This window comes from Nipponia nippon, unplaced genomic scaffold (assembly GCF_047370975.1).
Source record: "Nipponia nippon isolate SJK-2023a ecotype South Korea unplaced genomic scaffold, ASM4737097v1 scaffold_38, whole genome shotgun sequence".
Classification (NCBI taxonomy): domain Eukaryota; kingdom Metazoa; phylum Chordata; class Aves; order Pelecaniformes; family Threskiornithidae; genus Nipponia; species Nipponia nippon.
This window is the reverse complement of record NW_028262356.1, coordinates 638,020-665,177: the sequence shown is the minus strand read 5'-3', so window position 1 is coordinate 665,177 and position 27,158 is coordinate 638,020. Positions and strand designations below refer to the sequence as shown.

Sequence of the window (27,158 nt, the reverse complement as noted above, 5' to 3'; positions counted from 1 at the left end):
GCCCCCCCAGGGCGGGAGAGCGACCGGGAGCCGCCGCCTCGGGGCCCCCCGCGCCGGGAGCCCCCAAATTTCCCCCCCCGGGCCACCGGTTCCCCCCCCCCGGTGCCCGGGGGCGCCCCCCCCCCCCCCGCCTCGTGCCCTTTGATCCGCCCAGGCCGGGCGCCTCGGCGGCGCCGGGGGCGGGGCGAGGGGCGGAGTGGGCGGGGTCAGCGCCGGATATAAAAAGCGGCGGCTCCGCCTCCCCCCCCATTCTCCTCAGCGGCGGCGCAGCGAAGGTAGCGGGGGTGGGGATGGGGGGGGTGCGACCCCTGTGAGGGTTTTGGGGTGCCTGAGGGGGTTGGGGGGGCTCTCGGGGCCCCCCTGGGGATATTGGGGTGCCCTTAGCCGGGTCTCGGGGTGCAGAGAGGTCTCTAGGACCTTGTCCAGGGGGTTTTGGGGTGCCCGGGGGGGGGGGGTGTCTCGGGGCCCCCATGAGGGGTTTTAGGGTGCCCCGGGGGGTTTTGGGGTGCCCGTAGGCTGCCAGGGCCCCCCCTGAGGGATATTGGGGTGCCCCGGGCCATGTTGGGGTGCAGGGGAGATCCCAAGGTCAGTGTAAAGATATTGGGGTGCCCTGGGGGGATCTTGGGGTGCAGGGGGGGTTAGGGCCCCCCTAAGGATATTGGGGTGCCCAGGGGGGTGCTGGGGGGGGTCCTGAGACCTCCATGAGGATTTTGGGGTGCCCGGGGGGGGGGTTGGGGTGCAGGGGAGATCTCAAGGTCACTGGAAGGGTATTGGGGTGCCATGGGGGGGGGCCTTAGGGCTTGGGGAGCTCCCCAGGGCCCCCCCAAAGGATCTTGGGGTGCCCAGAGGGGGTCCCAGGGCCCCCCTAAGGGTATTGGGGTGCAGGGGGGGTCTTGGGGTGCATGGAGGGTCCCAGGGCCCCCCCTAAGAATATTGGGGTGCCATGGGGGGGTCCCCTAAGGATACTGGGGTGCCATGGGGGGGTCAGGGTTCCCCTGAGGATATTGGGGTGCCATGGGGAGTGTCCCAGGGTCCCCCTAAGGGTATTGGGGTGCCTGGGGGGGGGTCCTTGGGGTGCACAGAGGGTCCCAGGGCCCCCCCCGAGAATATTGGGGTGCCTGGGGGGGGTCCCCTAAGGGTTTTGGGGTGCAGGGGGGTCAGGGCACCCCCAAGGATTTTGGGGTTCTGTGAGGGGGGTTCCAGGGCCCCCCTAAGGGTACTGGGGTCCCATGGGGGGGGTCAGGGTCCCCTAAGGGTATTGGGGTGCCAATGTGGGGGGGTCAGGGTCCCCTAAGGGTATTGGGGTGCCATGGGGGGGGTCAGGGTCCCCTAAGGGTATTGGAGTGCAGTGGGGGTCAGGGTTCCCCCAAGGGTATTGGGGTGCCTGGGGGGGGGTCAGGGTCCCCTAAGGGTACTGGGGTCCCATGGGGGGGTTCAGGGTCCCCTAAGGGTATTGGGGTGCCATGGGGGGGGTCAGGGTTCCCCCAAGGGTATTGGGGTGCCTGGGGGGGGGTCAGGGTTCCCCCAAGGGTATTGGGGTGCCTGGGGGGGGGGTCTTGGGCTGCCAAATAACCTCCCCTCCGCCCCATTTTTTTGGGGTCCCCCCCCAGATGGAGGCTGAGTGCCCCCCCCGCGAGGTGGAGCTGTCGACGCTGGAGGCCGAGAAGCAACCGATGGCGGCGGCGGCGGAAGTGGGGGGCGGGGAGGGGGAGCCCCCCAACCCCCCTGGGCCCGATCCTGGCCCCCCCCCGGGCGGGGAGAAGAATGGGCTGGTGAAACTCCCCCAGGACGAAGAATCGGGGGGCGGGGGTGAAATTTCGGGGGGCTGCAAGTTTACAGGGTTGGGGAAGGAGGAGCTGCTGCGGGCGGCGGGGGCCCCCCCCTGGAGGAAGGCTCGCACCGTCCTCCTCCTCCTCTTCTGGTTGGGGTGGTTGGGGATGTTGGGGGCCGCCGCCGCCATCGTGGCCCGAGCCCCCCGTTGCCGGCCCCTGCCCCCCCGCGCCTGGTGGCAACTGGGGGGGCTCTACCGCGCCCACCCCCGCCCCTTCGCCGGCGACCTGAAAGGTGAGGGGGGACCCCAATTCCCAGTGACCCCTCCCCCATTCCCAGTGCCCCCCCCCACTCCCAGTGGGCCCCCCCCCCATTCCCAGTGGCCCCCCACCAAAGGGAGCCAGGTTTTGGGGGGGGGGGGCACTGGGAGACCCCCTGTACCCCCCAGTTCTTGTCCGCAGGCTGGGGACCCCAAGATTGGGGGGGCCCCCAATTCCCAGTGACACCCCCCCCCAATTCCCAGTGCCCCTCCCCCCAAAGGGAGCCAGGTTTTGGGGGGGGCACTGGGAGACCCCCCTGTACCCCCCAGTTCTTGTCCGCAGGCTGGGGACCCCAAGATTGGGGGGGCCTCCAATTCCCAGTGACCTCCCTTCCCTATTCCCAGTGCCCCCCCACAAAGGGAGCCAGGTTTTGGGGGGTGGGGGGCACTGGGAGACCCCCCTGTACCCCCCCAATTCTTGCCCACAGGCTGGGGACCCCAAGATTGGGGGGGCCCCCCCAAAAGGGGACCCAGGTGCCTGAGGGCCCCCCCCCATTTTCGGGGCTGCTCACGTGCTCCTCGATTTCATCACCCGGGGGGGGGGGGTGACTCAGCATTTGGGGGGGGCCCCCATTTTGGGGGGCCCCGTGGGTCTGGGGGGGTCCCCCAAATCCTGAGGGGGGGGCAGAGCCCAAGGTGTTTTGGGGGGACCCTTGGGGGTGGTTTTGGGGTGTGTCCCCTCGGGGGGTTTTGGGGTCCCCCAGGACCATTTTGGGGGTCCGGGGGTGTTTTGGGGGTCCTGGGGGAGTTTGGGGTGTCCTGGAGGTGTTGGGGTCCCGGGGGGGGGGAGGCTGGGGGTTTTGGGGTCCCCCGGGCCCCTTTTGGGGGTCCGGGGGGGTTGGGGAGGGCTGGGGCCCCCAGGACCATTTGGGGGCCCCTGGGGGGTGGGGATGGAGCCCTCTGGGGGTTTTGGGGTCCCTCAGGACCCTTTTGGGGCTTGGGGGGGGATTTGGGGACCCCTGGGGGTGTTGGGGTCCCCCAGGACCATTTTGGGGGTGTGGGGGGAGTTGGGGAGGGCTGGGGCCCCCAGGACCATTTTGGGGTCCCTGGGGGGGGGGTGTTTGGGGTCCCCTGGGGGAGTTGGAGTCCCCCGGGGGTTTTGGGGTCCCCCAGGCCCCTTTTGGGGTACAGTGGGGGGGGTTCTGATTTGGGGTCCCCCCCCCCCCAGGCGTGGCGGCGCGGCTGGATCACGTGGCGGGGCTGCAGATGCGGGGGCTGGTGCTGGGGCCGCTGCACCCCGAAAGCGGGGGGGACCTCCAAAACCTGAGGCTGGAGGAGCTGGACCCGGCGCTGGGCTCCCTGCAGGATTTCACCGACCTCCTCCAGGCCGCCAAGAAGAAAGGTGAGGGGCGCCCCCAAACTGGGAGGGGCGCCCCCAAACTGGGAGGGGCGCCCGCAGACTGGGAGGGGGCTGGTAATGGGGTGGGGGGCCCCAAAACGGGGGGTCCTGGGGTGTAAGGGGTGGGGGGGGGCATCAGTAAGGGGGGTGTCTCAGAGTGGGAGGGGCACCCCCAGACTGGGAGGGGCGCTCTTAAACTGGGAGAGGTGCCCCCTGACTGGGAGGGGGCTGGTAATTGGGTGGAGGCCCCAAAATGGGGGGTTCCTCCAAAACTCGGGGGTCCCAGGGGTGTAACGGGGGGGGGGCATCAGTAAGGGAGGCACCCCCAAACTGGGAGGGGTGCCCTCAGACTGGGAGGGGCACCCTCAAACTGGGAGAGGCGCCCCCAGACTGGGAGGGGGCTGGTAATGGGGTGGGGGCCCCAAAATGCGGGGGATACCCCAAAATTGGGGGGTTCCAGGGGTATAAGGGGTGGGGGCCATTGCTAAGGGAGGCACCCCCAAACTGGGAGGGTGAGTCTCAAACTGGGAGGGGCACCCCCAGACTGGGAGGGGCACCCTTAAACTGGGAGGGGTGCCCACAGACTGGGAGGGGGCTGATAATGGGGTGGGGGCCCCAAAATGGGGGGATCCTCCAAAATTGGGGGGCCCCAGGGGTGTAAAGGGTGGGGGGCGCCAACAGTAAGGGGGGCACCCCAAAGTTAGGGGTCACCCCCAGACTGGGAGGGGCACTGCCAAACTGGGAGGGGCAGCTTTAAACTGGGAGGGGTGCCCCCAGACTGGGAGGGGGGCTGGTAAGGGGGTGGGGGCCCCAAACTGGGGGCATCCCCCAAAATTGGGGGGGTCCCAGTGTTGCAAAGGGGGGGACCCCAAAATAGGGAGGGTGTTTCCCTCTTAAAGGGCCAGACTCCCATAGTGGGGTGCTTCTGGGCGAAGCCCGATTCCCGGGGGTCCCCAGGTGTGGGGGAGTTTGGGGGGTCCCCAGGTGCCGGGGGGGGGGGGGGGTTGGGGGGGGCCTGACACCCCCATTCCCCTCCCCCCCAGGGCTGGAGGTGATTGTGGACGTGACCGCCAACCCCATGGGGAACAGCTCCTGGCTGGGGCACGGGCGCACCGGGGACCCCGACTTCCACTACAAGGTCCAGGTGGGGGATGGGGGGGCTGTGGGGTGCTATGGGGTGCTGGGGGGCGGCTGGGGGGTACTGGTGGCTGCTATGGGGTGCTGGGGGGTGGTTATAGGGTGCTCGGGGGGGCTGTGGGGCAGCTATGGGGTGCCAGGGGGCCGTTATTGGGTGCTGGGGGGTGTATGGGGTGCTGGAGGGGGGCCGTGGGGGGCTGGGGGACAGCTATGGGGTGCTGGGGGGCCATGGGGTGCTGGGGGGGCTGTGGGGCAGCTATGGGGTGTTATGGGGCCATTATTGGGTGCTGAGTTGGGGCTATGGGGTGCTGGGGGGTGGTTATGGGGTGCTCGGGGGGCTGTGGGGTAGCTATGGGGTGCTGGGGGGGGCCATGGGGTGCTGGGGGGGCCATGGGGTGCTGGGGGGTGGTTACGGGGTGCTCAGGGGGGCTGTGGGGCAGCTATGGGGTGATAGGGGGCCGTTATTGGGTGCTGGGGGGGTCTGTGGGGTGCTGGAGCGGGGCTGTGGGGTGCTGGGGGGTGGTCATGGGGTGCTGGGGGGGGCTATAGGGTGCCGTGGGGCGGAGGGGGCCGAGGCGCCGTGGGGCAGAGCCCTGACCCCCGTCCCCGCAGCGGGCGCTGAGCGTGTGGCTGGAGCGCGGCGCGGCCGGCGTCTTCCTGGACAGCATCGAGGAGCTGGAGGTGGGGCAGGGGGGCTGGGGGGCCCCGTGGGGCAGAGTTGGGGGGCTGGGGGGACTTGGGGGGCAGGGCTGGGGGGGCCCTGTGGGGCAGAGTTGGGGGGCCCCGTGGGGCCGGTTGGGGGAGGCCTGCGGGGCAGGGTTGGGAGGCTGGGGGGACTTGGGGGGCAGAGTTGGGGGGCCCCGTGGGGCAGTTGGGGGGCTGGGGGGCCCCTGCGGGGCAGGGTTGGGGAGCTGGGGGGACTTGGGGGGCAGAGTTGGGGGGCCCCGTGGGGCCGTTTGGGGGGTCGGGGGGGGCCCTGTGGGGCAGAGTGGGGGGGCAAGGAGGGAACGAGGGGTGCTGTGGGGTGACCCCCCTCTCTCCGCCCCCCCCAGCCCTCGCTGGTGGCCGAGTGTAGGAACCTGACGGAGCAGAGCACCACTAAGGGCGCCCCCAGGTCTGGCCCATCCCCCCCCCCCCCCCATGTCCCATCCCCCCCGTGTCCCCCTCCCCAAGTCTCATTGCCCCCCACCCCCCAGGGTGCTGGGGGGCACCCACGGGACCCCAACCCCCCATTCCACGGTGCTGGGGGCACCCATGGGACTCTGACCCCCCGCTGTTGCAGGGTGCTGGTGGGGGGCACCCATGGCCCCCCCTGGCCCACACCCCCCCCCCCGTTGCAGGGTGCTGGGGGGGCACCCATGGGACCCCCACCCCCCATTCCATGGTGCTGGGGGCACCCATAGTCCCCCCTGCCCCCCCCGCCATTGCAGGGTGCTGGGGGGGGCACCCATGGGACACCCCCATTTCATGGTGCTGGGGGGGCACCCACAGGACCCCCCCCCTTTTTAGGGTGCTGGGGGGCACCCACGGGACCCCCACCCCCCATTCCATGGTGCTGGGGGCACCCATGGGACCCCCTGCCCCCCCCCCCCATTGCAGGGTGCTGGGGGGGGCACCCATGGGACACCCCCATTTCCTGGTGCTGGGGGCACCCATGGCCCCCCCTGACACCCCCCCCACGTTGCAGGGTGCTGGGGGGGGCACCCATGGGACCCCCACCCCCTATTTCATGGTGCTGGGGGCACCCATGGGACCCCCTGACCCCCCCCCCCCCCCCCCGTTGCAGGGTGCTGGTGGGGGGCACCCGCCTGGAGGACCCCCAGCAGCTGCAGGCGCTGCTGAACACCTCGGGGGTGGGGCTGCTGCTGGGCCCCTTCCTGCAGGCGCTGGGGTCCCACGTCCCCCCCGCCGCCCTGGCGCCCCAGCTGCTGGGCTTCCTGCGCCCCCACACCGCCCTGGCCTGGAGCGTGAGTCACCCCCAAACCGGCACCCCAAAATACCCCCCCCCCCCCCGTGCCCCCCAAACCCCCCGGGACCCCCCAACCCCCCTGCACCCCCAACCCCTGCCCCGTCCCCCCCTGGGACCCCCACCCCCCCCTGTCCCCCCCCACCGCCCTGCCCTGGAGCGTGAGCCACCCCCAAAACCGGCACCCCAAAATACCCCGCACCCCCCCCAGGGACCCCCAACCCCGCCTGCACCCCCAACCCCCCCCCGTGCCACCCAACCCCCCTGCAGCCTCCAATCCCTGCCCAAACCCCCCTGGGACCCCCAACCTCCCCACACCCCGCACCCCCAAACCCCCCGGGACCCCCAACCCCCTCCCTGCACCACCAACCCCCCCAGGACCCTCCAACCCCCCCTGCGGCCTCCAATCCCCCCAAACCCCCCAGGACCCCCAACCCCCCCCTGCACCACCAACCCCCCCCCAGAACCCCCCAACCCCCCTGCGGCCCCCAATCCCCCCCAAACCCCCGGGACCCCCAACCCCCCCCCCACCCCCCAAACCCCAGGATTTGGGGGGGGGGGGCTGGCCCCTGATGCCCCCCTCCCCTCCCCCCCGCAGGTGAGCTCCCCCTGGCAGCACCTGGAGCGGCTCAGCCCCCTCCTCGCCCTCCAGCGCCTGCTGCTGCTCTGGGCCGCGCTGCCCGGCACCCCCGTCCTCAGCTACGGCGACGAGGTGGCGCTGGCCGAGCCCCCCGAGGTGCGTGGGGTCGGGGGGGGGGGGGGGTGGGGGAGGGGGGGCTCTGGGGGCACCCCCGGCCTCAGCTACGGCGACGAGGGGGCGCTGGCCGAGCCCCCCGAGGTGCGTGGGGTCGGGGGGGGGGGTTTGGGGGGGCTGGGGAGGGGGTTTGGGGGAGGGGGCTCTGGGGGCACCCCCGGCCTCAGCTACGGCGACGAGGGGGCGCTGGCCGAGCCCCTCGAGGTGCGTGGGGTTTGGGGGGGCTGGGGGGCAGCTGTGGGGCTGGGGGGTGGTTTGGGGGGCTGGGGGGCTGTGGAGGAGGGTTTGGGGGGCCTATGGGGCTGCGGGGGGATTTGGGGGGGCTGGGGGGCAGCTGGGGGGCTGGGGGGGTGGTTGGGTGGGGCTGTGGGGCTGGGGAGGAGGATTTGGGGGGGCTGGGGGGTGGTTTGGGGGGGCTATGGGGCGGCTGTGGGGCTGAGGGGGTGGTTTGGGAGTATTTAGGGGGACTGTGGGGCTGGGGGGGATTTGGGGGGGCCGTGGGGGTGGTTTGGGGGTATTGGGGGGGGGGCTGTGGGGCTGGGGAGGGGGGTTTGGGGGGCGGTGGGGGCAGGGCCGTGCCCTGGCCCCGCCCCCTGACGCCGGCCCCGCCCCCAGCTGCCGCCGATGCCCTGGGAGTACATCGAGAAGCTGCAGAAGGGCGACGACAGCATCCCGGTGGGCGGGGCTTGCAGGGGGAGGGCGGGGCTTGGCGGGGGAGGGCGGGGCTTGGCTTCAAAGGGGCACGGACCCCATCGCCGTTTTCGGGGGGGGGGGGGGGTGGGCGGGCCCTGTCCTCAAAAGGGCCCTGAACCCCATTGCCACTTTAAGAGGGGGCGGGTCGTCCTCCCAGTGGGTGGGGCTTCTCCTTAAAAGGGCAATGCCCCGGGTGTGTTCCTAAAGGGGCAAGGCGGGGCATGGCCTTAAAAGGGCAATGGTGTGGGGCCTGAAAGGGGCAAGGCTGCGAGTGGGGCCTTAAAGGGGCAATGGCGTGGGTGGGGCCTTAGAAGGGCAATGGGGTGGGCTCTTAAAGGGGCAAGGGCGTGGGTGGGGTCTTAAAAGGGCAATGGTCCTGGTGGGGCCTTCCTGGGGCAATGGCCCCCGAGTAACCTTAAAGGGGCAATGCCGGGGGTGGGGCCTTAAAAGGGCAATGGCATAAGGGGCCGCACCCCGGGGTGTGTCCTTAAAGGGCCAGCGCTGGTTAACCCCCGGCTCGCCGCAGGCCCACAGGCTGGAGCTGTGCCGGCGCCTGGGCGCCCTGCGGGTGCGGGAGCGTTCGCTGTCGCTGGGGGAGGCGGTGGCCATTCCCGCCGCGGAGGCGGCCGTTTTCCTCCGCAGCTGGGACCAGAGCGAACGTTTCCTGGTGGTCGTCAACCCCGGCGAGGAGCACGTCCGCCTGGCCCTCCGGGACCCCCGCCTCCCCCCCCGGGCCACCCTGCGCCTCAGCACCTACCAACTCTTGGCCGAGGACGTGGAGGTCGACTTGGGGGCGCTGGAGCTGCAGCCCTACGAGGGGCTGCTCCTCAGCTTCCCCTATGCCCCATAGCGCCGTGGGGCAGCGGCGGGGTGCCCCTGCCCCCCCCACCCCCACCCCCCACCCCCAGCACCCATCGGAGCCTGGGGGGCACCCCCGTGCGGCCTTACCCCTCCCCCCCCCAGCACCCACGGGGGGTTAACCCCCCTCCAGCACCCATGGGGGGCCCCCCCCGAGCACCCACTCCCCGCCCCCCCCCCCCCAAGGGTTTTGGGGTCCCCCGCTATTTCGGTGGGGCCCATTCCCATGGGCCCTTCCCCCCCCCCCCCATTTTGGGGGGGCACACTCCATTTTGGGGGAGCCCTTGGCAGGATGGGGGTGTGGGGGCCCCCCCCTTTGGCCCCGGGGGGGTTTTTGGGCCCCCCACCCCCACTGAATAAATGAGCTGCATTTGGGTCCCTGTGTCTGTGAGGGGGAGGGGCGGGGGGGGAGGGGCAAGCGTACGAGTGCCCCCCCTCCCGGGGCTTGGGAGTCGCAGATGCTTGGACTTGGGGGGCTGGGGGCAACTTGGGGTCGAACATGGGGGGTAGGGCTGCTTGGGGGGCCACAGGGGAGCTTGGGGGGCACTTGGGGGGCTGGGGGCAACTTGGGGGCCTGGGGGGCACGGGAACTTGGGGGGCAGGGCTGCTTGGGGGGCAGCTTAGGGGCAGAGGGGCAACTTGGGGGGCTGGGGGGAGAACTTGGGGGGCAGGGGATGATGGGCAGGGGGAGAACTTGGGGGGCAGGGACACTTGGGGGGCTGGGGACAACTTGGGGGGCACGGGCACTTGGGGGGCAGCTTAGGGGCAGAGGGGCAACTTGGGGGGCAGGGGGCACTTGGGGGAGGAGGAAGGAGTTGGGGGGCAGGGGATGAAATGGGGGGGTTGGGGTGGGGGCGAGGGGTACACGCCGCCCCGCCCCCCCCCCCCCCGTGCAAGCCCCGCCCCCTCGCCCCAGCCTGGCGCTCCGGGGGGGGAGGGGGCAAGGGGGGGGGGGCCAAATTCCCCATAACCCCCCGGTGCCCCCCCCCAGTGTCCCCAGTCCCTCCCAGTGTCCACTTGTCCCTCTGGTGTCCCCAGTATGCCCAGTGCCCCCCCCAGTGTTCCCAGTCCCCCCCAGTATCCCCTTGTCCCTCTGGTGTGTCCCCAGTATCGTCCCAGTGTCCCCTGGTCCCCCCTGTGTCTCCCCAGTCGCCCCACTGTCCCCCCAGTATTCCCAGTGTGTCCCCAGTGTCCCACCAGTCCCCCCCAGTGTCCCTCCCAGTATCCCCCAGTGTCCCTCAGTGTCCCCAGTGCCTCCCCAGTATCCCCCAGTGTCCCTCCTAGTATCCCCAGTCCCTCCCAGTGCCCCCCCAGTATCCCCACTGTCCCCCAGTGTCCCACCAGTGCCCTCCCAGTGTCCCCGAGTATCCCCAGTCCCCCCCAGTTCCCCCCAGTGCCCCCCCAGTGTCCCCAGTCCCCTCCAGTGCCACCCCCCAGTGCCTCCCCAGTACCCCCCAGTATCCCCAGTATTCCCAGTGTCCCCCAGTATCCCCAGTCCCTCCCAGTGTCGTCCCGTCCCCCCCAGTGCCTCCCCAGTACCCCCCAGTATCCCCAGTATTCCCAGTGTCCCCCAGTATCCCCAGTCCCTCCCAGTGTCGTCCCCCCCCCCCCAGTGCCCCCCAGTCCCCCCAGTATCTCCCAGTCTCCCGTAGCCCCCCCCCCCGGCCCCACCCCCTCCAGACCCCTCCTCCCCTCCGCCCCTCCCGGAAGTGACGCAGGCCGGAAGCGGAAGCGGCGGGCGCGGCGGCGGGCGCGGGATGAAGCTGCTGACCCACAACCTCCTCAGCTCCCACGTCCGCGGCCTCCGGCCCGGCGGCGGCTTCCCCCTACAGATCCAGGTACCGGATCCCCGGCGGGGCGGGCCACGCCCCCTTACCGGCCAGGCCACGCCCCCTACCGCCTTCACCGGCCGGGCCCCGCTTACTTCCGGGTAGGCCTCGCCTACTTCCGGGTAGGCCTCGCCTTCCCGCCCCCGCCGGTGCCCCCCCGTTACCGGTCCGTGTTCCCCCCCCTCCCCCCAGGCCTCCGAGGTCCGGGTCCGACCGGTGCCGTTCAACGCCGCCTTCGTGGCGCGGTTGGTGCCGCGGCTGCGCTGGGCCGCGCTGCTGCAGGCGGCCGAGAGCGTGAGTGGGGCCCGGGGGGGGCGTTTTGGGGGGGGCACCGGGTTGGAGGGGGCCGGGGGCTCCGGGGGGGGGGCGGGGAACCGGTCTGGGGGGGCTCCGGTTTGGGGGGGCCGGTTTTGGGGTCTGGGGGGTCTCCGGGAGGGGGGAACCGGTTTGGGTGGGGCACCGGGGGGCTCCGGTTTGGGGGGAACCGGTTTTGGGGTCTGGGGGGAACCGGTTTGGGGGGCTCCGGTTTTTGGGGGGGACTCCAGTTTGGGGGGGGGGGGGTCTCGGTTTGGGGGGACACCGGGGAGCTCGGGGGGGGGGGGGGGACACCGGTTTGGGGGGCTCCAGCTTGGGGGGTCCCGGTTTCAGGGAGGGGGGGTGGATTTGGGGGGGGGGGGGTCCCTGCTTTGAAGAGGGGACGGGGGGGGGGACATTGTGGGGGTCCCCTAATCCCCCCCACCCCACCCCCCCCCCCAAAAGTTGGGGCACCCCTCGGAGCTGCCCCCGAACCCGCCCCCGACTACGAGGGGGACGAGGCCTTCCTGCGGCGGGTGCACCACGTCCTGCTGGAGGTGAGGGGGGGGTCCCCAAAACCCCGGGGGGGGTTCCCCCAAAACCCGGGGGGCCCCCCCCCGGCCCCCCCTCTTTGTGTAACCCCCCCCCCCCCAGGTGGAGGTGCTGGAGGGGGTCCTGCAGTGCCCGGATTCGGGGCGCCGCTTCCCCATCTCCAGGGGGATCCCCAATATGTTGCTGAGCGAGGAGGAGGCCTGAGGCGGGGGGGGCAGGTTGGGGACCCCCCCCGCACCCCCAAATTATTGGGGGCCCCCCCCCAAAATAAAATAAAGGGGGTCCCCAAAGCGCGGTGGGGGCGTTGTTGCCCGCGAGGGGGGGGGGAACCCCCAAATAAAGGGAGTTAATGGGTGTGAGGGGGGAGCCCCGAGTTCTTGGGGGTCACCCCAGAAATGGGGAGGGCACAAGGTGGCGGGGGAGGGGGCACAAAATGGCGGGGGGGAATGGGGGCGAATTGGGGGGGCACAAAATGGCGGGGGGAATGGGGGGGCATAAAATGGCGGGGGGGGGAAATTGAGGGTGAATTGGGGGGGGCACAAAATGGCGGGGGGGGAATGGGGCGAATGGAGGGGGCACAAAATGGCGGGGGGGGGATGGGGGGGTGCAGAATGGCGGGGAACGGCGCGGCTCCTTTAAGGCGGGGCGGGGTGTTTGCGAGGGGGGGCGTGGCCCGCCGGGCTCTATTTGCATAGGGGCGGGACCTCGCGGTGTGATTTGCATAATTGTCCCCGCCCCCGCTCGGCGTTTAAGGCGGTTTAGCGCCATTTACCGCTTTTATTGCGAATTTTTGAGCTTTTGCGGCGTTTTCTGCCCAAAATCGCTCGGTTTTGCCCCAAAACCTCCCCCTTCTGCCCCAAAATCTCCCCTTTTTGCCCCAAATCTCGCCTTTTCCCCAAAAAATCTCTCCCTTTTCCCCCAAAATCTCCGTTTTTTGCCCCAAATCTCCCTTTTTTGCCCCGAATCTCTTTTTCCCCAAAAATCTGTTCCTTTTCCCCCAAAATATCTTTTTTGCACCAAAATCTCCCTTTTTGCCCCCAAATCTCCCCTTTTTTCCCCTAAATGTTCCTTTTCCTGATCCCAGATCCTTTTTTTGTTCCAAAATCTTCCTTTTTTGTCCCAAATGTCCCCTTTTTGCCCCCAAACCCCTCTTTTTTGCCCCTAATTCTCCCCTTTTTGCCCCCAGTTCTCCCTTTTTTACCCCCAAATCTGCCTTTTTGCCCCTAAATCCCTGTTTTTTACCCCAAATCTCCCGTTTTCCCCCAAATCTCACCCTTTTGCCCCTAAATCTCCCCTTTCTGACCCCAAATCCTTTTTTTGCCCCCAAGTCTCCCTTTTTTACCCCCACATCCCTTGGTTTTGCCCCCAATTCTCCCTTTTTGCCCCAAATTCTCCCTTTTTGCCCACAAATTCTCCCTTTTCTGTTCTCAAATCCTTTTTTTGCCCCAAACCCCCCTTTTTGCCCCAAACCCCCCTTTTTGCCCCAAACTCCTCTTTTTTGCCCCAAACCCCCTCTTTTTTGCCCCAAACTTTCCCTTTCTGCCCCAAATCCCCTCTTTCTGCACCAAATCCCCTCTTTTTTGCCCCAAATCCCCTCTTTTTTGCCCCAAACCCCCTCTTTTTTGCCCCAACCCCCTCCTTTTTGCCCCAAACCTCCCTTTTTTACCCCAAACCCCCCTTTTTGCCCCAAACCCCCCTTTTTGCCCCAAACTCCTCTTTTTTGCCCCAAACCCCCTCTTTTTTGCCCCAAACTTTCCCTTTCTGCCCCAACCCCCCTCTTTTTGCCCCAAAACCCCTCTTTTTGCCCCCAAACCTCCCCTTTCTGCCCCAAACCCCCTTCTTCTGCCCCAAACCCCCCTTTTTTGCCCCAAACCTCCCCTTTCTGCCCCAAACCCCCTCTTTTTGCCCCAAAACCCCTCTTTTTGCCCCCAAACCTCCCCTTTCTGCCCCAAACCCCCTCTTTTTGCCCCAAAACCCCTCTTTCTTGCCCCAAACCCCCTCCTTCTGCCCCAACCGCCCCCCTTTTTGCCCCAAACCCCCTTTTTTTGCCCCACACACCCCCCCTTTTTGCCCCTGAACACCCCCTTTTTGCCCCAAACCCCCTCTCGGCAGATCCCCGGGAGAATCCCAGGGGCTGAGGGAGGTGGGGACCGCGGGGGGGACCTGGGTACGTTCTCCAGGGGAAGGTGGGGGCAACCCAGAGCCAACGTCCCGATGGCCAGGAGAACCTGAAGATGGCCAGGCTTCCAGGAGAGCCTGGGAGAACCTGGAGCCATCGTCTGGGTCTCCAGAGGAACCTGGAGCCATCACCCAGGCTTCCAGGAGAATCCAAGGGGATCCTGGAGACACTGTCCAGGTCTTCAGAGGAACCTGGAGCCATCGTCTGGGTCTCCAGAAGAACCTGGAGCCATCGTCTGGGTCTCCAGAGGAACCTGGAGCCATCGTCTGGGTCTCCAGAGGAACCTGGAGCCACCTGGAGCCATCGTCTGGGTCTCCAGAAGAACCTGGAGCCATCGTCTGGGTCTCCAGAGGAACCTGGAGCCACCTGGAGCCATCACCCGGGCTTCCAGGAGAGCCTGGAGGAACCCTGGAGGCTCCGTCTCGCTGCCTCCGCCACCCGCCCAGAGCGGCCCCCCCCCCCCCCCAAGCGGCCGCTCCGTCTCCCGCCTCGATGGTTATCGGCGCTCAGCCGGAAGTGGCGTCAGGCCCCAGGCGCGCGCGCGCGGCGGCGGCAGCAGCGGCCTGAGGCGGGAGCGGCCGTTGGAGCGGCGGGAGGCGCCGGTGAGGGCGGGGGGGGGGGGGGCGCGGTGGCCCCGGGGGGGGCCCGGGTCGCCCCCGTCCCCTCAGGGTTCCCCCCCCCGCGGCCCCGGGCCGCCCCCGGGCTGTGGCCCCCTCTGTCCCCATCCCCCCCTCCTGTCCCCGCCCCCCTCCTGTCCCCGCCCCCCTCAGTCTGTCCCCATCCCCTCGCTGTCCCCTCCCTCACCGTCCCCGCGTCCCCACACTCTCCCTGTCCCCCCGAGCTGTCCCGTGTCCCCACGGTCCCCGTCCCCACGCTGTCCCCATGTCCCCGTCCCCCCCGAGCTGTCCCCATGTCCCCACGCTGTCCCCGTGTCCCCTGAGCTGTCCCCCTGTCCCCATCCCCCTCCAAGCTGTCGTGGTCCCCCCTCACCGTCCCCATGTCCCCACGCTGTCCCCATGTCCCCTGTCCTCCTCTGAGCTGTCCCTGTGTCCCCACGCTGTCCCTGTCCACACGCTGTCCCCATGTCCCCGTCTCCCCGCAAGCTGTCCCTGTCCCCCTCGCTGTCCCCATGTCCCCAAGCAGCCCCCATCCCCCCTACGCTGTCCCCACGTCCCCCCAGTGTCCCCGTGTCCCCCCAATGTCCCCATGTCCCCTGTCCTCCCCTGAGCTGTCCCTGTGTCCCCATGCTGTCCCCGTGTCCCCTGAGCTGTCCCCCTGTCCCCCACATCCCCCTCCAAGCTGTCGTGGTCCCCCCTCACCGTCCCCATGTCCCCACGCTGTCCCCATGTCCCCTGTCCTCCTCTGAGCTGTCTCTGTGTCCCCACGCTGTCCCTGTCCACACGCTGTCCCCATGTCCCCTCTCCCCCCCGAGCTGTCCCTGTGTCCCCTCATCATCCCCCTGTCCCCTCACCGTCCCCACATCCCCCCCGTCCCCGTGTCCCCTCACCGTCCCTGCGTCCCCCGTCCCCACGTGCCCTCACCGTCCCCACATGCTCCTGTCCCCATGTCCCCCCATCCTCGCATCCCCTCATCGTCCCCACGTGCCCCACGTCCCCTCACTGTCCCCACGTCCCCCACGTCCCCGTGTCCCCTCACCATCCCTGCGTCCCCCCTGTCCCCACGTCCCCCCTGTCCCCACGTGCCCCCGTCCCCTCACCGTCCCCACGTCCCCCACATCCCCCCTGTCCCCACGCCCCCTCACAGTCTCCACGTGCCCCCGTCCCCACGTCCCCCCGTCCTCGCATCCCCTCATCGTCCCCACGTCCCCCCTGTCCCCACGTGCCACCGTCCCCTCACCGTCCCCCTGTTCCTGTGTCTCCTCACCATCCCTGTGTCCCCCCTGTCCCCGTGTCCCCCCCGTCCCTGCGTGTCCCCCGTCCCTGCGTCCCCCTCTCCCCGCGTCCCCTCACCGTCCCCGCATCCCCCCTGTCCCCGCGTCCCCCCCGTCCCTGCGTCCCCACGTCCCCCCTGTCCCTGCGTCCCCCCTCTCCCTGCGTCCCCTCACCGTCCCCGTGTCCCCCCTGTCCCCGCGTCCCCTCACCGTCCCCGCCTCCCCACAGGCGCCATGTCCTCGACGTCGCAGAAGCACCGGGACTTTGTGGCGGAGCCGATGGGGGAGAAGCCGGTGGGGACGCTGGCCGGCATCGGGGACGTCCTGGGCAAGAAACTGGAGGACAAGGGCTTCGACAAGGTGGGGGCGCTTGGGGACATTTGGGGACACCCTGGGGATGCTTGGGGACACCATGGGGCCATTTGGGGACACCTTGGGGCACTTGGGGACATCTGGGGATGCTTGGGGACATTTGGGGACATCCTGGGGACACTTGGGGACACCTTGGGGCACTTGGGGACATTTGGGGATGCTTGGGGCACTTGGGGACACCCTGGGGATGCTTGGGGACACCCTGGGGCCATTTGGGGACACCTTGGGGCACTTGGGGACATTTGGGGACACCCTGGGGACATTTGGGGACATCCTGGGGACACTTGGGGACACCCTGCCTGGGGGAGGGGTGCCATGGGGATGGGGACGTCCCTGGGGGGTGGCACAGGGGGACAGGGGGTGGCCCCGGGAGGTGTCTGGAGGTGGGGGGGTGTCACCGAGGGGACAGGGGGTGGCCCTGGGGACATGGGGGGGCTCAGGGACCCCTTTGGGGACACAAGGTGGGACAGTGACCCCCTTGGGGACACAGGGGGGCTCAGGGACCCCCCTGGGGACACAGGGAGACCCTCTTGGGGACATTGTGGGGACAGAGGGACCCTCTTGAGCGGACAGGGGGGCTCAGGGACCTCCCTGGGGACACTGGGGGGGGACAATGACCCCCTTGGGGACACGGGGGGGGACAGGGACCCTCTTGGGGACATGGGGGTAGGGACAGAGACCCCCTTGAGGACACAGAGGGGGACAGGGGGACCCCCTTGGGGACACAGGGTGGGGACAATGACCCCCTTGGGGACATGGAGGGGGGATAGGGACCCCCTTGGGGACACCGGGACCCCCCTGGGGACATGGGGGGTGCTCAGGGTCCCTCTTAGGGACACGGGGGGGGACAGGGACTCCCTTGGGGACACAGAGGGGGACAGGGGGACTCTCTTGGGGACACAGAGGGGGGACAATGACCCGCCTGGGGACATGGGGGGGGGGGCAGGGACCCTCTTGGGGACACGGGGGGGACACAGGGACCCTCTTAGGGATGGGGGGGGGGTCAGGGACCCTCTTGGGGACATGGGGGTGGGGACAGAGACCCCCTTGGGGACACTGTTGGGGACAGGGACCCCCTTGGGGACATGGCGGGGGCTCAGGGTCCCTCTTAGGGACACAGGGAGGGGACAGGGACCCCCTTGGGGACACGGGGTGGGGACAGGGACCCCCTTGGGGACACAAGGTGGGACAGGGACCCCTTTGGAGACTTGGGGGTGGGGACAGGGACCCCCTTGGGGACACAAGGTGGGACAGGGACCCCCTTGGGGACACAGAGGGGGACAGGGGGACCCCCTTGGGGACACAGGGTGGGGACAGGGACCCCCTTGGGGACACAGAGGGGGACAGGGACCCCCTTGGGGACATGGGGGTGGGGACAGGGACCCTCTTGGGGACACGGAGGGGCTTAGGGACCCCCTTGGGGACACAAGAGGGGGGACAGGGACCCTCTTAGGGACGTGGGGGGGGGCAGGGACCCCCGCTGGGGACACCCAGCCCCCCCCCTTGGGGACAGCGCCCCTCCCCCGCAGGCCTACGTGGTGCTGGGGCAGTTCCTGGTGCTGCGCAAGGACGAGGAGCTCTTCCGCGAGTGGCTGAAGGAGACGTGCGGCGCCAACGCCAAGCAGGCGCGGGACTGCGCCGGCTGCCTGCGCGAGTGGTGCGACGCCTTCCTCTGAGCCCCACCCCCCTGCGCCCCCCCACCCCCCCCCCCCAGCCCCCGCTGCTGCCCCTGGCGGGGGGGAGGGGAGGGGGCTGAGGGTCCCCCCTGCCATTTTGGGGACACGCCCCCCTCCATTTTGGGGTCCCCTCCTCCATTTTGGGACACACCCCCCCCCGCCATTTTGTGACACACACCACCCCCCATTCTGGTGTCCCCCCGCCTCCATTTTGGGGGTCCCCCCTCACCCCAACCCTCCCCCCCTCCCCCCGGGGGTTCCCCCCCTCGGTGCTGCGCTGACATCGCCCCACCCCCACCTGAAGAAAGGGGGAGGGGGGGTGGGGGTGCCCCTCCCCCCCCCTCCCCGCACTGGGAGGGGGGGGGGGGGTCATTTTGGGGGTTCCCCCACCCCGGAATTTGTTTGTAAAAGGGTTTTCTAAACAATAAAGGTTTTGCTGTGCCGGAGCCGGCCCCGCCCGGGGGGGGAGGGGAGGGGAGGGGGGAGGGGAGGGACACCCGAGGGGGGGAGGGGGGCGCCGAGGGGCAGCGAGGCCTCCAGAGCAGCCGAGCGGGGCCTCCCGGCGGCCTAGAGCGGCCGCGAGTCCTCCAGGGCAGATGAGTGGAGCCTCCAGGCTCTCCAGAGCGGCCGCGAATCCTCCAGAGCAGCTGAGCGGGTCCTCCTGGTGGCCTAGAGTGGCAGCGAGTCCTCCAGAGCAGCTGAGCGGGTCCTCCTGATGGCCTAGAGTGGCAGCGAGTCCTCCCGGGCGGCTGAGTGGGTCCTCCAGAGCAGCCGAGCAGGGCCTCCCAGGGGCCTAGAGCGGCCGCGAGTCCTCCAGAGCAGATGAGCGGGGCCTCCAGAGCAGCCGAGTGGGTCCTCCCAGTGGCCCAGAGCGGCAGGGGAGGCAGGAGTCCTCCAGAGCAGCCGAGCGGATCCTCCCGGCTGCCCAGAGCGGCCGCGAGTCCTCCCGAGCAGCTGAGTGGGTCCTCCAGAGCAGCCAAGAGGGGCCTCCTGGCGGCCTAGAGTGGCAGGGGAAAAGGCAGGAGTCCTCCAGAGCAGCTGAGCGGATCCTCCCGGCGGCCCAGCGCAGCCGCGCCGCGTGAGGGAGCGCTTCCGGGTGGGCGGTGGCCGCCGCGCCGGTGCCCTCGCCATGCCGGAGGCCCCCCCCTCCCCCTCCCCCCCCCGCCGCCGCCGCCGCCCCCGCCCCCCCCCCAACCCCCTCTTCACGCGCTGGCTGCGGCAGTGGCGGGACGAGGCCGCCGGGACGCGCGCGAGAGGCGCCTACGAGCGGGTGGGTGCGGGGGGGGGGGGAGGGGCGGGGGGAGGGGTCCCTCCGGGGGGAGGAGGGGAGGGGCGGGGTCCCAGCCCGTGCCCCTCCCCCCCCAGGCCCTGCGCTCCCTCGCCCGGTTCCCGCTGCGGCTGCGCTCGGGGCGGGCGGCCGCCATCTTGCGTCACTTCGGCCCCGCCCTCTGCCGCCGCCTCGACCAACGCCTGCGGCAGCACCGCGCCGGTGGGCGGGGCTTGGGGGCGGGGCTTTAGGGGGCGGGGCTGGGGGCGCGGCCATGTAAGGGGTCACTGCGAATGTGGGAGGGGGTCTGGGATGGGGCGTGGCCTCGGGTGGGGCGGGGCTTCGGGGGGCGGGGCTTTGGGGAAGGCGCGGCCACCCGAGGGGTCGCTGCGGGAGGGGGCGGGGCCTCGCATAGGGTGGGGCTTTTCTGGTGGGTGGGGCTCTGGGAATGGGTGGTGCTTGTGGGGGTGGAGCCTCGGTGTGGGCGGGGTCTGGGGGTGGGTGGGGCAGCGCGACAGGGGGCGGGGCTTGGGGTGGGGTGGAGCTGTCGGGGCGAGGCTTGGGTTGGGCGGGGCATGGGTAGGTGAGGGGGTGTGGTCTCATGTGGGGCAGAGCTTCGGGTGGGCGGGGTTTGGGGTGTTGGTGGCGCTTGGGGTGGGGCGGAGCCTTAAAGAGCAGGGGTGTGGCCTTGGAGGGGGCGGGGCTTGAGGTGGACGGGGTCTGGGTGGGCGTGGCAGCCCCGTGGGGGTGGGACCCTAAGGGAGGGGCGGGGCCTGGGGGTGGGCAGGGCCTGGGGGCATTACCCAGGCTGCCCTTGATTTGCATACCATTCCCTCTGCTCATTTGCATGCTGATTTGCATATCATCCCCCACCCCCAGAGCAAGGCCTCCCCCCCACCCCCCCCTCGGAGGGGCAGGGCCGGGAGAGCCCCTTGGCCCCGCCCACGGTGAGTGTCCTCCCCTCCCCCCTGCCCAGATGCCTGGGCCCCTCCCCCCAGATGATGCCACATCCCGCCCCTCCCCCCCACAGCGCCGCCCCCCGGGACTACCGGCCCCTCCCCCGCTCGGCGGCCCACGCCCTCCTGCTGACCCTGCGCCAGGTGAGCGGGGGAGGGGCCGGGGTGCCTGGGTGTGGCCCACTCCCCCCTCCCCCCTGCTCACCTTAAGCCCCACCCCCAGAGCGCCGAGCCCCTCCCAGAGGCGGAGCTTCTGCACCAGGCCCAGCCCCTCTGCAACCGCCCCCTGGCCCCGGTGAGCACCCTCAGTAGGGCCCAGAGTGAACGGGGGCAGCGGGGGCCATTTCCCAGCGCCCCTCCCCCCCCAGTCTCTCCCCCTCTCAATGGGGGGGGTGGGGGAGGGGCTTCGCGCTAGCTCCGCCTCCTTCCCCCCCCCCCCCCAGGCAGCCCTGGGCTCCCTCCTCCGCCGGGATCTGCTGCAGCGGCGCGGCCGCCCCCCACGGTAGGAGAGCGGGGCGGGGGGGAGGGGCCGGGGTCCCCCGGGGGGGGGAGGGGCACCCCTGGGTGCCCCCAAACTCCTGTGTCCCCTCCCCTCCCCCTCCCAGGTACTCGCTGACCCCACGTGGTGAAAGCCTGGCCCAGCGATTGGCTGCTGCAGCCCTGGAAGCCCCGCCCCTCCCCCCGGGGAGCGAGGAGCCCCCCCTGGTGGGGGAGGGGGAGGAGCCCCCCCCGTGAGTCACCGGGGTCCCCGGGGGGGGGGCGGGGGGGGGGATCCCTGGGGGGGGGGGAGGGGCTGGGTCCCCTGGGGGGGAGGGGCTGGATCCACCCGGGGGGGATCCCTGGGGGGGAGGGGCTGGGTCCCCTGGGGGGGGAGGGGGTGGGGCCACCCGGGGGGGGGTCCCTGGGGGGGGGGGGCACCCCTTGGTGGCTGGGCCCCCTCTGTGGGGGAGGGAAAGGGGTGGTTCCCGGGGGGGGAGGGGCTGGGTCCCCTTGGGGGGGGAGGGGCTGGGTTCACCCTGGGGGAGGGGGTCCCTTGGGGGGGGGGGCGGGGGCCCCATGGGGGGAGGGGCCCCCCGGACGCCTGGGCCCCCCCCCCCCCCAGGGCCGCCCCCGAGCTGGAGTTCGAGCTGCGCCCGGGCGAGTTTGACATCATCCTCTGCGCTGACGTCACCGAGGCCAATGGGTGCCTGGCCCCTCCCCCCTCCCCCCTCCCCTCCCCCCAGGATCCCCCTCCCCCCCCGTGGGGTGTCCGCATCCCCCCCCGTGTCCCTGCCCCCCCATCCCAGGGGTCTCCCTGCCGCCCCCCCATGTCCCCATCCCCCCCCCGTGTCCCCTGGCCCCCCCAATGTCCCCCCATCCCCCCCCGTCCCCCTGTGTCCCCCCACGTCCCCCCATCCCCGAAGTCCCCCCATCCCCCACGTCCCCACGTCCCTATGGCCCCCCTGTCCCCCATCCCCCACACCGGCCCTCCCCCCGTCCCCAATGTCCCCCCGTGCCCCCCCGTGTCCCCCCACCCCCCATGTCCCCCCCATCCCCCCATCCCCACCCCCTCCCGGGTCCCCCCACCCCCCCCATGTCCCCCCATCCCCACCCCCCCGCCCCCCCCGTGTCCCCCCACCTCCCCAATGTCCCCCCCATCCCCCCATCCCCGCCCCCTCCCGGGTCCCCCGCCCCCCCCCATGTTCCCCCCATCCCCCCATCCCCACCCCCCCGCCCCCCCGTGTCCCCCCACCCCCCAATGTCCCCCCCATCCCCCCATCCCCGCCCCCTCCCGGGTCCCCCCGCCCCCCATGTCCCCCCCATCCCCCCATCCCCACCCCCCGCCCCCCGTGTCCCCCCACCTCCCCAATGTCCCCCCCATCCCCCCATCCCCGCCCCCTCCCGGGTCCCCCCGCCCCCCATGTCCCCCCCATCCCCCCATCCCCACCCCCCGCCCCCCCGTGTCCCCCCACCCCCCAATGTCCCCCCCATCCCCCCATCCCCGCCCCCTCCCGGGTCCCCCCGCCCCCCCCATGTCCCCCCCATCCCCCCATCCCCACCCCCCCGCCCCCCCGTGTCCCCCCACCCCCCCAATGTCCCCCCCATCCCCCCATCCCCGCCCCCTCCCGGGTCCCCCCGCACCCCCATGTCCCCCCCATCCCCCCATCCCCACCCCCCCCCCCCCGTGTCCCCCCACCCCCCAATGTCCCCCCTGACGCCCCCCCCCAGGGCCGCCCCCCTCCCCTCGCTGCTGCGGGGCCGGGGGCCCCTGAGCCTGCGCCGCCTCCCCGTCGGCGACTTCCTCTGGGTGGCCCGCGAGCGGGACCCGCCCGCAGGTGGGCGGGGCTTAGGCGTGGGCGGGGGCAGGGGCGGGGCCGGGGCAGAGCTGCTGGGGGGCACGGGGTGGGAGAGAGGGTGGAGGGGCGTGGCCAAGTGCTGACCACGCCCAGGGCCTGGCCCCCCATCGCTGGGGTGGGCGTGGCTACAGACGGGGGGGTGGGGGCGGGGCCAAGCCGCTGGTGGGCATGGGGTGGAAGAGGGGGTGGGGCTGGGGTGGTTGGGGGTGTGGCCAAGTGCTGGCCATGCCCAGGGGCTGGCCCCCAATCGCTGGATTGGGCGTGGCCACAGTCGGTGTGTAGGGCAGGGGCGGGGCCAGGCACTGTCTCCACCCCCCATGCAGCTGGGGTGGGTGGGGTGGGCTTGGTGGGCGGGGCCACGGTCAGCAGGCGGGGCCAGGTGCTGACTCCACCCCATGCAGCTGGGGGGTGGGCTCGGTGGGTGGAGCCACCCTCTTGGTGGGGCCACGCTCGGTGGGCGGGGCCCTGCCCCAGGACCTGGGGGTGGGTGTGGTGCTGGGGGCGGGGCCATGCACGGACTCCGCCCCCCATGGAAATGGAGGTGAAGTCAGGGGCAGGGCCAGATGCTGGCCCCGCCCCCCCCCGAGCTCCCCCACGCATTCTGGTGGTTGGGTGTGGTCGGGGGTGTGGGCGTGGTCGTTGGGCGTGGCTAAGCGCTGGCCCCGCCCCCAGGGCGCCCCCCCCGGGAGCTGGTGCTGGACGTGGTGGTGGAGCGAAAGGCGGCGGCGGATCTGGTTAACAGCCTGAGCGACGGGCGGTACCGGGAGCAGAAGGTGGGACTGGGAGCACTGGGAGGGACTGGGGGGGGTGGGGAGTGGGGGTCTGGGGGGCACTGGGAGGAACTGGGAGCACTGGGAGCACTGGGAGGGACTGGGGGGTGGGGGAGTGGGGGTCTGGAGGGACTGGGGGGCACTGGGAGGAACTGGGAGGGACTGGGAGCACTGGGAGGGACTGGGGGGTGGGGGAGTGGGGGCCTGGAGGGACTGGGGGAGACTGGGGGGTGGGGGTCTGGAGGAACTGGGGGGCACTGGGAGGAACTGGGAGGGACTGGGGGAGACTGGCGGGGACTGGGGGGTGGGGGAGTGGGGACCTGGAGGGACTGGGGGAGACTGGGAGGAACTGGGAGGGACTGGGGGAGACTGGGGGGGACTGGGGGAGTGGGGGTCTGGAGGGACTGGGAGGAACTGGGAGGGACTGGGAGCACTGGGAGGGACTGGGGGGTGAGGGAGTGGAGGGGTGGAGGGACTGGGGGGCACTGGGAGGAACTGGGGGGACTGGAGGGGTGGGGGGCTGGAGGGACTGGGGGGCATTGGGAGGAACTGGGAGGGACTGGGAGCACTGGGAGGGACTGGGGGAGACTGGGGGAGTGGGGGTCTGGAGGGACTGGGGGGCACTGGGAGCACTGGGAGGGACTGGGGGAGACTGGAGGGAACTGGGGGAGTGGGGGTCTGGAGGGACTGGGGGGCACTGGGAGGAACTGGGAGGGACTGGGTAGGTAAAGAAATGGGGGTCTGGAGGGACCAGGAGGGGACTGGGGATTACTGGGAGAAACTAGGGGGACTGGGGGCACGGGGAGGGACGGGAGAAGCGGGGCATGGGGGGTTGGGGGGAACGGGGAGAGGACTGGGGATTACTGGGGTGACGGGGGGTGAGGGGGGGCACTGGGGGTTACTGAGGGGGACCGGGGTCACTGGGGGGCACGGGGGGGGAGTGGGGGGCACTGGAGGTGACTGGGGGACATTGGGGGTGACTGGGGGCACTGGAGCTGACTGGGAGGCATTGGGTGGGACTGGGGGGCACTGGGGGCTACTGGGAGGCATTAGGGGTGACTGGGGGCACTGGGGGTTACTGAGGAGCACTGGGGGTACTGGGGGTGACTGGGGGCACTGAGGGGGACTGGGGGTTACTGGGGAGGCACTGGGGGTGATTGGGGGGACTGGGGGTTACTGGGGGGGCAGTGGGGGTGACTGGGGGGGACTGGGGTGCCCCCAGTTCCGGCTGGGCCGCTGTGGGCTGCGCCAGCCCGTTTACCTACTGGAGGAGCCGCGGAGGGGCGAGCGGCTGCCCCTCCCCCTCTCCATCCTGCGCCAGGCCGCCGCCAGCACCCAGGTACCCCCCACCCACGGGACCCCCCCACCCACGGGACCCCCACCCACGGGACCCCCAGGGACCCCCCACCCACGGGACCCCCCCACCCACGGGACCCCCGGGGACCCCCCCACCCGTGGGACCCCCCCCAGCACCCATGGGACCCCCCAGGGACCCCCCACCCACGGGACCCCCCCACCCATGGGACCCCCTCCCCCCATGGCACCCCCAGGGACCCCCAGCACCCATGGGACCCCCCAGCACCCATGGGACCCCCTGGGATCCCCCCCCACCCATGGGACCCCTCCAGCACCTATGGGACCCCCGGGGACCCCCCAGCACCCATGGGACCCCCCAGGGATCCCCCCCACCCATGGGACCCCTCCAGCACCTATGGGACCCCCGGGGACCCCCCAGCACCCACGGGCCCCCCCAGCACCCGTGGGACCCCCAGGGACCCCCCCTCCCCCAGCACCCCTGGCCCCCCCCCCCGGGCCATCCCCCCCCGGGCCATCCCCCCCACCCAAGGGCCTGGGGGGGGGGGGCCCCGAGGGGGGGGGGGGGTGGGGGGGGAGGGGCGGGGTCTCAGGGCCCCTCCCCCCCCCCAGGTGGTGGACGGTTTCTTCGTGAAGCGGACGGGGGGACCCCGGGACTCGGCCGCCTTCCTGCGGGCGCTGGGGGGGCAGCTGCGGCGGCGCTACGGGGTGGGGGATGGGGGGGACACGGGGGGGCGCGGGGGGGATGGGGACATGGGGGGACATGGGGACACGGCGGGTGATGGGGACACGGGGGGGATGGGGACATGGGGGGGATGGGGGGACTGGGGGGATGGGGGGGACATGGGGACACGATGGGGGATGGGGGGACATGGCGGGGGATGGGGACACGGGGGGGATGGGGACACGGGGGGGATGGGGACATGGGGGGGCTGGGGGGGACATGGGGACACGGGGGGATGGGGACACAGGGACATTGGGGGGACGGGGGGCTGGGGGGCTGGGGGGGACATGGGGACACGGGGGATGGGGGGGACACGGGGGGGGATGGGGAGGCACGGGGGGATGGGGGGGATGGGGGAGATGGGGACACGGGGGTGGGGGGAGGGGCCATGGGGGGTGCCGGGGGTCCCTGACCGCCCCCCCCCTTCTCCCCCCCAGGGCCGGGTGCTGCGGGCGTGGGGGGGGGACGTCACCGGCCGGGGCCCCCCCGAGGCCCCCGGGGGCCCCTGCGCCCTCCTGCCCTTCCCCCGGCTGCGGGCGGCGGGGGGCAAGGGGCAGGTGGGGGAGGGGCAAGGGGGGTCCCCAAAGGGGGGTGGGGGGTCCCCAAGGGGATCTGGGGGGGTGTGTCCCCAAAGGGGATCTGGGGGGGGGGTCCCCAAAGGAGGGGGTGGGGGGATCTGGGGGGGGTCCCCAAGGGGGGGGTGGGGGGGCACAGGGGGAATCGGGGGGATGGGGGGTCCCAGGGGGAGGGGGGGCCCCAAAGGGGGGGGGGGGTCTCCAGGGGGGATGGGGGGTCCCAAGTGGATTGGGGGGGATGGGGGGGGCAAAGGGGTCCACCGGGGGGTCTGGGGGGTCCTTGGAGGGTGGGGGAGGGGGACGGGGGGTCCCCCTGAGGGGTTGGGGGGGTGCTGCCGGGGGGGGGGCAGGGTACCCAAGGGGGGGGGTGTTTTGGGGTCCCCCCCTCACCCCCTTTTCCCCTCCCCCCCAGGCGCAGACCGTGGGCGACGTCTTCGCGCGGCAGCTGCTGCAGCTGGGGGGGCTGGGCGGGGGCAGGGCGGCCGCCATCCTGCGCCGCTTCCCCACCCCCCCCAGGTACCGGCGACGGGGGAGGGGGAGGGGGATTGGGGGGGGGGGGCCCCGTGGGTGCCCCCCACCCACCCAACCCCCCCCCTCCCCCGCAGCCTCATGGCCGCCTACAGCCGCTGCCCCGACCCCCGGCAGCGCGAGGGGCTGCTCAGCACCATCCAGTGCGGCCCCCTCCGCAGGTGAGACCCCCCACCCCCCCCCCGGCACCCATGGGTGCCCCCACCCCCTACCCCTGGGGCCCTAACCCACCTCCCTCTCCCCCCCCCCAGGAACCTGGCCCCCTCCCTCAGCCGCTCGCTGGCCCGGCTCTACGGCACCGCGGGGCCCCTGCCCTGAGCGCGGCACCCACCCGCACCCCGGCACCCCCTGTCACCCCCCGTCACCCCCCTGTCACCCCCGTCACCCCCCGTCACCCCCCGTCACCCCCTTGTCACCCCCTGTCACCCCCCGTCACCCCCTGTCACCCCCCTGTCACCCCCTGTCACCCCCCGTCACCCCCTGTCACCCCCTGTCACCCCCCGTCACCCCCTGTCACCCCCCTGTCACCCCCCTGTCACCCCCTTGTCACCCCATTGTCACCTTCTGTCACCCCCCCGTCACCCCTCCATCACCCCTTGTCACCCTCTGTTCACCCCGTTGTCACCCATCTGTCACCCCCTTGTCACCCCCTGTCAACCCCCCGTCACCTCGCCCCCCCCCCCCCAATAAAGGCGGCTGCAGCACCAGGAGCTTTATTACGGGGGGGACACACACACGGTGACACCACGGGGACGGGGTGACGGTGACACGGGTGACGGTGACACAGGTCAGGGTGACAGTGGCAGGGGTGAGGGTGACGTGGGCGACGGGTGCTGGTGACACCGGTGATGGTGACAGGGTGAGGGTGACACCGGTGACAGTGATGGGTACTGGTGACACCGGTGACGGTGACAGGGGTGAGGGTGACACCGGTGTCAGGGGTGAGGGTGACACAGGTGACAACGATGGGTGCTGGTGACAGACGGTGACACCGACGAGTGACGGGTGCCTCGGTGACACGGTGAGGGCGACAGCGGTGATGGTGACACGGGGACTGGT

At 71.6% G+C, this 27,158-nt stretch overlaps 4 protein-coding genes across 8 annotated transcripts; all 4 read left to right on the top strand.

Moving 5' to 3' along the window:
* Positions 1-150: 150 nt before the first annotated feature.
* SLC3A2 (solute carrier family 3 member 2) lies at positions 151-9,211 on the top strand. 2 transcript variants are annotated; one of them, XM_087773112.1, is made up of 10 exons: positions 252-275; positions 1,611-2,064; positions 3,258-3,431; positions 4,472-4,572; positions 5,178-5,246; positions 5,618-5,679; positions 6,352-6,532; positions 7,130-7,267; positions 7,901-7,960; positions 8,505-9,211. In XM_087773112.1, the coding sequence occupies exons 2-10, from the start codon at positions 1,611-1,613 to the stop codon at positions 8,826-8,828; spliced, it is 1,563 nt and encodes a 520-aa protein (XP_087629238.1). In that variant the 5' UTR covers positions 252-275; the 3' UTR covers positions 8,829-9,211. The 2 variants fall into 2 exon arrangements, with proteins under 2 accessions (XP_087629239.1, XP_087629238.1); XM_087773113.1 differs by lacking the exons at positions 5,618-5,679; positions 6,352-6,532 and having other exon boundaries at positions 151-275.
* A 1,309-nt stretch (positions 9,212-10,520) lies between these two features.
* On the top strand, positions 10,521-11,870 carry TRMT112 (tRNA methyltransferase activator subunit 11-2). Its single transcript, XM_087773132.1, is given in 5 exon segments — positions 10,521-10,674; positions 10,858-10,959; positions 11,425-11,449; positions 11,452-11,516; positions 11,614-11,870. Coding segments are annotated over 5 exon segments (375 nt in total). The 5' UTR covers positions 10,521-10,593; the 3' UTR covers positions 11,716-11,870.
* A 1,719-nt stretch (positions 11,871-13,589) lies between these two features.
* BANF1 (barrier to autointegration nuclear assembly factor 1) lies at positions 13,590-18,004 on the top strand. Its single transcript, XM_087773127.1, has 3 exons — positions 13,590-14,292; positions 15,811-15,941; positions 17,483-18,004. The coding sequence occupies exons 1-3, from the start codon at positions 13,746-13,748 to the stop codon at positions 17,627-17,629; spliced, it is 825 nt and encodes a 274-aa protein (XP_087629253.1). The 5' UTR covers positions 13,590-13,745; the 3' UTR covers positions 17,630-18,004.
* Positions 18,005-18,173: 169 nt separating this feature from the next.
* Positions 18,174-26,553, top strand: MUS81 (MUS81 structure-specific endonuclease subunit). 4 transcript variants are annotated; one of them, XM_087773116.1, is made up of 15 exons: positions 18,174-18,899; positions 18,995-19,118; positions 19,776-19,843; positions 20,076-20,147; positions 20,296-20,354; positions 20,458-20,583; positions 20,955-21,035; positions 22,061-22,167; positions 22,861-22,961; positions 24,181-24,297; positions 24,885-24,980; positions 25,434-25,553; positions 25,984-26,087; positions 26,177-26,260; positions 26,351-26,552. In XM_087773116.1, exons 1-15 carry the CDS (start codon positions 18,759-18,761, stop codon positions 26,415-26,417), a joined length of 1,467 nt encoding a protein of 488 aa, XP_087629242.1. In that variant the 5' UTR covers positions 18,174-18,758; the 3' UTR covers positions 26,418-26,552. The 4 variants fall into 4 exon arrangements, with proteins under 4 accessions (XP_087629242.1, XP_087629243.1, XP_087629244.1 ...); XM_087773117.1 differs by lacking the exon at positions 25,434-25,553 and having other exon boundaries at positions 26,351-26,550; XM_087773118.1 differs by lacking the exons at positions 24,885-24,980; positions 25,434-25,553 and having other exon boundaries at positions 26,351-26,553.
* Positions 26,554-27,158: the final 605 nt, after the last annotated feature.